General features: G+C 47.0%; 1 protein-coding gene across 1 annotated transcript; it reads left to right on the top strand.

Moving 5' to 3' along the window:
* Positions 1 to 3,901: 3,901 nt before the first annotated feature.
* LOC119150357 (cytochrome c oxidase subunit 7A2, mitochondrial) lies at positions 3,902 to 7,850 on the top strand. Its single transcript, XM_037392830.1, has 4 exons — positions 3,902 to 4,028; positions 5,263 to 5,352; positions 6,705 to 6,789; positions 7,628 to 7,850. Exons 1-4 carry the CDS (start codon positions 4,011 to 4,013, stop codon positions 7,684 to 7,686), a joined length of 252 nt encoding a protein of 83 aa, XP_037248727.1. The 5' UTR covers positions 3,902 to 4,010; the 3' UTR covers positions 7,687 to 7,850.
* Positions 7,851 to 10,085: the final 2,235 nt, after the last annotated feature.

The following is a 10,085-nucleotide window of genomic DNA, read 5'->3' as shown; positions in this document are numbered from 1 at the left end:
GCATTACTGACTGCACTTGCTCTCAGATGCCTTACTTGCAGTGGGAAAATTTAAAAGAGTTTCAGTGTCTATAGATTGATAGATGTCCAAGACTGAGTTGAAGTCAGTGTCTGGTGGAAAAAGGTAACTGTCTAAAGTAGAATGTACCTACACTTACTTTAAAAAAAAAAGAAAAAGTTACTGGTTGGAATGCAACCACTGAAGACAAAGGGCAAGGCATAATCACAGAGTAATCTGGAAGCACTGCAAATGATTCTGATCTTCAAAGTTCCCGTGACAAAAATATGTTTCTGGTCTTGCCTGAAAATTTGTGAATCTACCCTTGGTACTACGTAAGTTGGGGTTTTTTTTTAATAAAAGTTCAATATTTTTATTACCTGGGGGTGTTCCCTGTAACTGAACTAATTAGCTATGATGAGTTAGAAATGAAGAGGGCAACAACACAAAGGTCTTCAGGAAGGTCTGCAATATCAATCTTAAAATCAAGCCCAGTCCCATGAAGGCTTTGTATTGACCTAGTCAGTAAGTTTAAAACAAACAAACAAACCCAAACACAAAAAAACCCAACAGCCCAAAATGTTCCACATATCAGTACTTGCCTGTATTGAACAGCCTGCCAAAACTTCACTTCTGAAGTAGGAGAAAAAATGTGAAAATCTAAGCCAGTTTTATTCCTGCTCTTTCTTAGCAACGTGGCCTGTTCGTGGAAGAGGCTGCTTCTAACTGTGAAAAAGAGGTCTGAGGTAGAAAGCCCAGTTGCAAAATGCTTTTTTTGTAGTGGTGGTAGTATTAAATTTTCCTCAGATCAGCAGAAGTACTTTCGTATAAAAATACCCTATGTTCTAGCTCATGGATTCTGTTCTGACCACACTGCCTTCTGTGCCTAAATGTGGTCTAATCTTACCTGACAGTTTCAATTAAGACTAAAGTCCATTATGAAATGGCCCGATAAGAATTAGCAGATCCTTATATGACCTGAGTCTCAAATAAGAAACTATCTTCCTGTAAGCCTCCCATTCCAAATACGCTCAAAGCGTGTTTGAAAATAAAAGCAATACTGTTGGTTATTTGAGTTACACCAACTGCTGCTATGAAGTCTGAATTGGAAAATTATTTTTCTCATTTCCTGTTGGGAATGAAATAAGAGAAATAAAAGCATAGGTCAATAATTCATGAAGCTCAAGAAGTTTAAAAAGTAATTGACAAAGCAGGTAGGAGTTCTTTCTCACTGAACCCTGATTTCAGATAAAGACATAAAGGAAGCAGTTCAAGCAAACTGCACAGCAGAGTTATGTACAAGTGCAATTGAATTGGCACCTGAGGATTGTGCCCAAATTTTGCTAAATAAAATGGCAAGATGTTTTAAGTAGTGTTAGAGGGCCAGGGATTTAATTAATGACCTCATTAATTCGGTTATGAAAATGAAAGATTGGATTGTGATATTCTTGGAAGAAATGAAAATATGATTGTCTTCAGGCTTGCCTACTGAAGTCTGGAGTTACATGGTTGAAGTTAGTGTGTGCTTCACAATGGATGCTTGTAAGCTTCAGAACAAATTGTTCTTTATGTCAGCAAGTTCTTTTAATGCAATTTTAGTGTATTCTACAACTCAAAAGTAACTTGGAAAGTGGTTACACTACCAGTACAGCATGTTGTCTCTCTTCATACACAATTTAACTGGGTTAGTCAAGTATTTTGTTTGCAAGAAAAAAACAACCTGTGGGCAGGTGAGGCTGAGGAGACTTAAAAAATTGTCATTTTCAGCTGTCATGCTGCACCAGATGTTTCCACTTCCACACCTGGATTGAGTGTTAACTCAGTTGTTTCTGTGATCTCTTCAGCAGGGTTCGCATACCCTTCTATTACTGGTTTAAGATGTAAAACATCTTTTTGTGATGAATACTTTTTAAGATGCAGATTAACAGACCTGGTTTTATTCTGGCTTTAAACAGACCTGTGTAACAGTAAGTAAGTTTTGATTAACAATTTTATTATTCTTCAATACAATAACATGCAAAAGTTACTCTGTCCAGTTAGGAAAAAGCAGTCCGTGAGTTTGCTTCTGGGGAAATAGCCTCACCCTGAAGCAGCAAGTTGCCATTTCTCTTTCCCTCAAGTTTTCATTTCTTCATAAATTAGTCAATTCACAAGACACCAGCTGTGCTTGCTCTGAGCAGTTATCTTGTAGCTTTGACTGGTACCTAACCCATGTGCCAAGCTTTAAGTATGGCCTGTCTGTTGTAAAGTGTATTTTGGGAGGCAATAGCCCTGAAGCTGAGATTCAGACACACCAGGAAATGGTCCACACGGTTGAAATTAAGCAATAATGATTTCTGTGGGCATTATGATCCTTTTACCAATATCTAAACACAACTAAGAGTATAAAAATCAGAACACAAATGTTGTTATGCACTCATAATATGAAAGATTGCAAGAAGAGTGAATGGAAATCTATCTTGCAGTAGTAGTAATGTATTCTAAGTGCTATTCTGTAACAGCACTGCTTGAGTGTTTGAAAATTGTCAAATAACGCATCCAATTTCCTCCTTCGTTACAACACATCATATTTCTCCATGACTATGCTTTCTAAATGGTATTTTTAATATGCTGTCCAGCTAAGACTATACCTATAAATACTTCTTCATCTCTGCATTTTTAGTGTCTTTCTGGGGCAGCTCATCAGATTGACAAGTGCTGTGCTTTGAGATATGATCCTTGTTATTTCCATACTAGATCGAGCGCTAATTTGCTGTGTTCGACGTGCATTATTCATCATGGGGTTTGGCACCAGTGCAAGAGCAGTGTAACACCAAAAACCCGAGTGCACGGCCACTGCAGCGGAGCCGGGAAATAGCGTTCCTGACAGCATTGTATTGCAGCGTAAGGTTGAAGCACAAGGAGATGCAATTAGGGGGCTAGATCTGCAATGCAGGAAAAAACCCCAGGCTTCTCAGAGCACCATCTTGAAGGGCAAATAGTTTCTTCCCTTAGAATCGAATAGGCTTGCATTTCAGACAAATCTGGCATTACTTCACTGCCTGTCACACAATCTTGTGAAACATGAAACTGGTTTGTTTGTTTTGCACGTGCAGAGTACTCGGCGTCCCTGCTGCTAATGGCGTTTGAGCCAGGGAGCGGGTGCACGTTTTAGTTTTGTTTTCCCGGCGCGCACTGGCTCGGGAAGGGACGCGCGGCTCAGCAAGGGGCAAGGGCCGCCCGGCTGGGTCAGCGCCGGGCCCTGCCGCCCCCGGAGCCGGCCAGCCGGGACGGGCCCTGCCGGCCCTGCCAGCCCAGCAGCTCTAACGAGAGGCGATCGCACAGCCCGTGCCGCCGCTCCGCGGGGTGCCGGTCTCACGGCTGTGCCCAGCCGCCCCTCGGGGCAGGGCAGCGGCCGGCAGCCGCGGGAGCCTGCGGCAACAGCGCCGTGCGCCGCGCAGAAACGGCTGAGCAGGGCCCGGGTCCTGCCCGGTGCTGCGGTGTGTGTGTCTGTGTCGCCTCTGCTTCCCGGGCCGCGACACCGGACAAACGTCCCATGGGGCCGAGGATGGGGCCGAACTCGCGCGGGGCGCGGCTGGGCCGGGGCCGCCCTCTCTCACCCGCCCGGAGGCGGCTCCTGTGCAGCGGCCGCCTCCTGCTGCCCCCCCGGCCTCACGCCGGGCACCCTTTTGCGCCGCGGGGCCGCCGGGCGACGTGTTTTGCTGGGGAAAGACCGTCGTGCGAGTGCGTGCCAGGGGGGCACGGCCCGCCCCGCATCGGCCCGCAGGCGGCCGCGGCGCGCTCCCGCTCCCGCAGCGGGCGGTGCCGGCTCCTCCCCCAGCCCCGGCGCGGCGGCGGGCGGGGCGGGCTCTGAGGCGGCGCTGTGGGCTCTGAGGCGGCGCTGTGGGCTCTGAGGCGGCGCTCTGGGCGCGCCGCGCCGCTGCCTCTGTGGTACCGTCGGTGAGGGCGGGGGAGCTGCTTCCGGCTTCCGCTGCCCTTGCTGCCGGCGGGAGGTGACGGGACCAAGAGCCGCGATGTGGCGGAACCTGCTGGTGAGGCCGCCGCGCCGGGCCGGGCTAAGGCGAGGCGGACCGGGCCGAGCTGCGGGGAGGAGCCCGCTGCCGCCGCGTCAGCTCGCCGCGGGGCTGCCGCTCCCGGGGCGCCGCGGGCAGCCGAGCCGGGCGAGTGGGGGGGTCCCCTCGGGGGCTGCCGGCGCCCGCCCCGGCTGCGGCACTCGGCCGCCCGGTGCCCCCCCCGCCGAGCGCTGACGCCGGGTGCTGCTGCTGAAGGGGCTGCTGGGGGGAAGTGCTACGTTTGAGGTCCTGGCCCACTCGCCCCACCTAGTGCTGAGCTTTAGGCGCCGGGAGGGCTGGGAGTTGGCGTCCGGGTGCCTCGGGTACGCTTAGTCCGTCTCTGAGGAGATAAATTTGATCGCGTGTTTATCTGGGGTGGGGAGGGGAGGAGGCGAGGCGAGGCGTGTGGTGCCGTTGCTTGCAGCCAGCATCACCTGCTTGGCTGCCCTCTTGGCTGCGTTTTTAGCGGCGGTAATTTCGCGGGGGAGGATCGGTGTTAGCAGCGTTGCTGGAAGGAGACTGGCGGCAGCTTGGAGAGGCGCGGATGTTCTTAGCTTTGAGACCTGACACTTGAGCCCTCGGAAGAATTACAGATCATTGTTTTTGGTGGCCTGACCTGTGCTAACGAGCGCATACACGATCTGACTGTGGAAACAGATTCCAGCTTAGGACACGGCTGGGTGTCTTTAAACTCTGTGTGTATGCAGGGGTGGGGTGTGCCTTCTCCCCTGCTGGATTATCTCCCGTGCTGGTGGCTAGCAGGTGAACTGTGGCTATGACAGAAGATCCTTATCAGCACAAACACGTTTGTCCTAAATATTATTGTCCCCATTGGTAGAGTTAATCACAGCAAATGGTGTCTAAAACTGAGGTCTAAGGGCCAGAGGTCGAGATTTCCCCTAAAAGGATGCTAAATATGAAGGTCATGCTGCAGATCCATAAATCTGTTGAGCCCTTCTGAAAGTAATTTTCCTTGGTTTTTCCTTATTAGATAACCAATCAGTCAGTCCTTCATGTAGTCTGTAGAATGGATGGGCTGAATTAAAACCCAGTGGGTTTTGATGAGAAGGTTTGTTTGGTTTTTTTTAAAGACCTTCCTTTCTTCCTGTCCCTTCAGACTTCAATCTTAGTTTTAAAATAAACTTTCTATCCAGCGTGGATATAGCTGCAAAAATTTCACTATTTGTAAAACACTGTTTATCTTTTATTTCAGGGTCTTCACCAAATTTCCCAGAGGACCATAAGCACTGCTTCACACAGGCAGTTGCAAAATAGAGTTCCTGAGAAGCAGAAGCTTTTTCAGGTAATGAGTGAGCATTGATAGTAGAATAATGTTAGTAGAGTAACAGTGTTCTAGTAGATCTTAACTGCATACTTTTTTATTGCTAAAGAACTGGTGAAAGTCCTCTTTACATCTGAAGTGAGCTCTTGAAATCAGTTGTATGACTGCAGTGTTTGAAATCAGTTATTTTCTGCAGAGATTAAGAGTGTTTGTACATGCATACTTGACTTGCAGGCCCTTTAGGGTTTTTTGCATTGTGAAATGATTTGTACCCTGGTTTCTTATGAGTAGTAGGTACTGTACAAAGATAAAGATGAAGTATGTTCTAAGAACAAATGGAGAAAAACAACAAGTGAGAGGACAGAAGTACAGGGAAAAGTTAAACCTGCTATTTTACTGCTATATCCATAGATCATAGATGAGCCCCATAATTCTTAGTGAGGATGTGGTATTATGGTACTTCTCAGTTATGAAAACAGTAAAGGTCTTAAGGGATTGGATTCAGTCCTAGAAAATTATAATTTCTGAATTACTGTCTTCCTGATTGATAGGGCCACCTCGTGAGAACTAGTGGTTCTTCAAATGCCAAAGCAGTGGATATTCAAGAGCATACTCCCAGCTGTCAGCTCTAACCTGGAACAGCAGCTTCATACGGAGGATAGAGCAGTCTGGGATTCAGCCATATGAAAGCGAAAACTATGTTAGAAGCCCCAGTTTAATAGTTTTTGTCTCTCGTTGCTTTCCTTTTCCGTGAAAGAGAAAGCCAGTCTTGTTGGGACACTGCCTAAAGGAGCACAGCGTTCATTGTGAGCCAAGGGGAAGCAGGAGGTTGGTGATGGGTGAGGTCGGAGATTCTGTTTCTGCTGGTGGACATCTCTAGGTTTATCTCTTCCCGTTTCTTTCTTGTGGGACAGCAAGTTAAGCAGGACTGGTGTCTTTGGAGTTTTACTTCAAGTGGAGCAAAACAATTTCCTGTGTGATACCAGGTGACAGTAGAGGCTCCTCCCCTTGTTGCTTCCTATAGCAGGGATTGACTATGCTGGAGATGGTCGGGAAGTTTCTAGGGATGGTAATCATATCCTGTGCACCCAAGGGGGCTGGCTACTGGTGTCAGAAGTGTTTAGGCATCTGCCAGTCACTGCTTTAGAAATGAACGTGAGCATCATTTACTGTACTTCCCTAGTGAGTGATCATCTGGTTACAGAATGAAAGCTTGAAAGAGAAAGCAGAGTCAAAATAAGATTCAGTGTCTTTTCGGAGTTGGGAAGATAATTTGGGGAGGTGATTCTTGTTCTGCATAATTCTAATTATATTAACACAATATTGCAGGAACTGTATTTAAATAATTCCTTTTTGTCACTTGTTTTCATTAGGAGGATAATGGCATCCCAGTGTATCTTAAAGGTGGTGTAATGGATTCTCTGTTGTATAGGCTCACCATGGGTCTTACAGCTTTTGGTAAGGCTAGTATTAAAATACTTACAGTTTGATACAATTTCCCGTGTGCTAATGTTAAAATACTTTTCCTTTGGTACAATTTCCAATATGAGTGGTGTTTCCTTTGTAAATTAGTCACACAGTTTGTTCAGTCTGTTCTTCAGAACATGCAAAATGCATGCGGAAAGGGGAAATTTATTTGTGCCTTCTCAAATGTAGCTTTTCAGGTGGCTTTTTTCCCCCTGATTAATGGTACTATGGGCTCAATACTCCTTCAGAATTCATGTACGATGTTAGAGAAAACTAGAACTACTTACAAAGCTTATTCTGGAAAGGAGTAAACCGAAATTATAGCACATATGTATACCATTTTTGTCACTAGTCTGACTTTTTAGTGCTAGGTGATAATGTACTGAGGTTTCACATGTGGTGAAAAGTAGCAGAATATATCCAAGCTTCATGAGACTGTATATATTTAACCTTTTTGTTGCTTGTTTCATATTTTTTAATAGTCTTTAATTTAAATATGTTGATCTCATAAGAATAAATAGCCATTACTTTATGATCATCTGTGTAGGTTCCACAAACATGTCTCTCCCCTTCCCTCCCCCCCCCCCCCCCCCCCTTTATTTTTATGCAGTCTATGGAGAGGTATTGAAGGATTTTTTTTTCTCTAAAATAGAAATTGCCAAAAACCCCACACCAAAAATCATTTAGAGGTGGCTATGGAAATGTGTTATGTCTGAATTGCAGCTGCTTGTTGTCAATGTTTCTTCTGGAACAAACTGGGAAAGGAAAGCTGACTTGAAATGAATTCTATTTACCATTCTGAAGATGTATTTTCTGTCTCTTAATTCAGGAACGGCTTATGTTGTTTACGAGCTGCTTGTTGCTTCAATGCCCAAGAAGCAGAAATGATTCCAGTTCTTGATGCCTCAGTGACCAGCATCTCTTCGTCCAATTCCATGCGACTATGGTGGCAGCTTATACTTGTTGTAAGCAGCTGGCTTAATGCTTGGAATCATAATTTAATTGCAAAATATTAACTGCAATCAATAAAGCAGTTTCTATGTTGTGTTGTGGTGGTCTGGACTATATCGTGTTTTCCTGTGTGCACGCATCTTCAGCCATAGGCTTCCAGGCTGGTGAAGAAGGCTTTAAACTAAAGTTTCCAGAGGAGGGGAACCTCAGTCCTTCCCACTCCTACCAGTTTGATGCCAGTGCCAGCAACAGATGCCCGGAGCGGGATCACGGGTCGGCAGGAGAGCAGCACAAAGCAACTCCAGCCGCTGCAGCCAGGTCAGCTTCATGGGGGCCCAACTTAAATCCCTTTAGGCGAATGCACACAGCACGGGGAGTAAACAAAAGGAGTTAGGGGCATGTGCACACCTGCAGGGCTCTGACCTTACTTGCCTTACAGAGATGTGGTGGGATGGCTCTTACGACTGGAGTTTGGCATGGAAAGATAGGGGCTCTTTAGGAAGTATGGGCAGGGGAGAGGAGGAGGAGGAGGAGGTGTTTCACTCCGTTGGTGACCAGCTGGAGTGCACAGAGCTCCCCATGGGGATGGATGAGGAGCTGACTGAGAGTTTATGGATCAGGATTAAAGGGAGGGCAGGGACAGGTGGCATCATAGTGGATCACTAAGCATCACATTTGAGGAGTCGTGGCAGTCTGGTGAAGTTCCCACTGACTGGAAAAGGGAAAACATAACTCCCATTTTTAAAAAGGAAGACCTGCAGTGACAGGCCAGTCAGTCTCACCTGCATGCCCAGCAAGACCATGGAGCAGATGCTTCATGCTAAGGCACCTGGAAAATAAGGAGGTGATTGGTGACAGCCAACATGGCTTCACTAAGGGGAAATTGTGCCTGACAAATCTGGTGGACACCTATGATGGGGTTACAGCATTGATGGATGCGGAAAGGGCAACCAATGTCATCTACCTGGTCTTGTGCAAAGCATTTGACATTGTTCCACACAACATCCCTGTCTCTAAACTAAACAGACATGGATGGACCACTTGGTGGATAAGGAATTGGCTGGATGGTCACACTCAAAAGAGTTGTGGTCCATGTCTCAGTGTCCAAGGCAGACAAGTGGCACTGCTCAGGGGTTGTACTGGGACGGGTGCTGTTTAGCATCTTTGTTGGCAGCGTGGACAGTGGGACTGAGCGCACCCACAGCCAGTTTGCCGCCAACACCAAGCTGTGTGATGTGGTCAAGAAGCTGGAGGGAAAGGATGCCATCCAGGGGGACCTTGACAGGGTGGCCCTGTGCAAACCTCATGAAGTCCAACCAGGCCAAGTGCAAGGTCCTGCACGTGGATCGGGGCAATCCCAAGCACAGATACAGGCTGGGCAGTGAATGGACTGACACCAGCCCAGAGGAGGACTTGGGGGTACTGGTGGGCGAAGAACTGAATATGAGCCAGCAACGTGTGCTTGCAGCCACAAAGCCAACCATATCCTGGGCTGTGTCAAAAGAAGCATGGCCAGCAGGTTTGTCCCCCTCTAACACAGATTTTGATGAGCTGTCATAGAGACCCCACCTGGAGTACTACATGGAGTTTTGGAGCACCCAACATAAGAAGGACATGGACCTGTTGGAGCAAGTCCAGAGGAGGGCCACAAAGATGATCAGAGGGCTGGAGCATCTGTTCTATGAAGACAGGCTGAGAGCTGGGGTTGTTCAGCCTGGAGAAGAGAAGGCTCCAGAGAGACCTTGTAGCAGCCTTCCAGTACCTCACGGGGGCCTACAAGGAAGCTGGAGAGGGACTTTTACAAGGGCATGTAGTGACAGGACAAGGGGCAGTGGCTTAAAGCTGAAAGAGGGTAGACTTAGATCAGAGATTAGGGAGAAATTTTTCACGGTGAGGGTGGTGAGGCACTGGAGCAGGCTGCCCAGAGCAGCTGTGGATGCCCCATCCCTGGGAGTGCTCAGGGCCAGGCTGGATGGGGCTTGGAGCAACCTGGTCTGGTGGGAGGTGTCCCTGCCCATGGCAGGGGGTTGGAACTAGATGATTTTTAAGGTCCCTTCCAACCCAAACCATTCCATGATACTACACTAGAGTGCTTTTTACTTTCAGTAAATTTATGCTGGGTTATCAATATGCTGATCTTTGACTTGTAAGCCTCTTTTCTTTTTATGTGATTTATGTCAGTGCTTTAGAGGTGAGTTAAATGCCCTAAAGCACTGTGAGAAAGTAGTATCTTGTCTGTTATAGGAATTTCCTCTTCTTGCTTTAGTAGAGCAAATTAATTTTATAATAAATGATTAGGATTGGATTATCCTGTGTGGAAATAAATGTTGAGTACT

Source organism: Falco rusticolus, chromosome 6 (assembly GCF_015220075.1).
Source record: "Falco rusticolus isolate bFalRus1 chromosome 6, bFalRus1.pri, whole genome shotgun sequence".
Lineage (NCBI taxonomy): Eukaryota > Metazoa > Chordata > Aves > Falconiformes > Falconidae > Falco > Falco rusticolus.
Note: the sequence above shows the minus strand (reverse complement) of the source record. Positions and strands in the feature narration are given on the sequence as shown.

What these genes read in the sequence shown, in the direction of transcription:
- LOC119150357 (XM_037392830.1), top strand. An exon ending in AGAAGCAGAAGCTTTTTCAG is followed by an intron (nt 5,353 to 6,704) that starts GTAATGAGTGAG and finishes TGTTTTCATTAG; the next exon opens with GAGGATAATGGCATCCCAGT. An exon ending in CATGGGTCTTACAGCTTTTG is followed by an intron (nt 6,790 to 7,627) that starts GTAAGGCTAGTA and finishes CTCTTAATTCAG; the next exon opens with GAACGGCTTATGTTGTTTAC.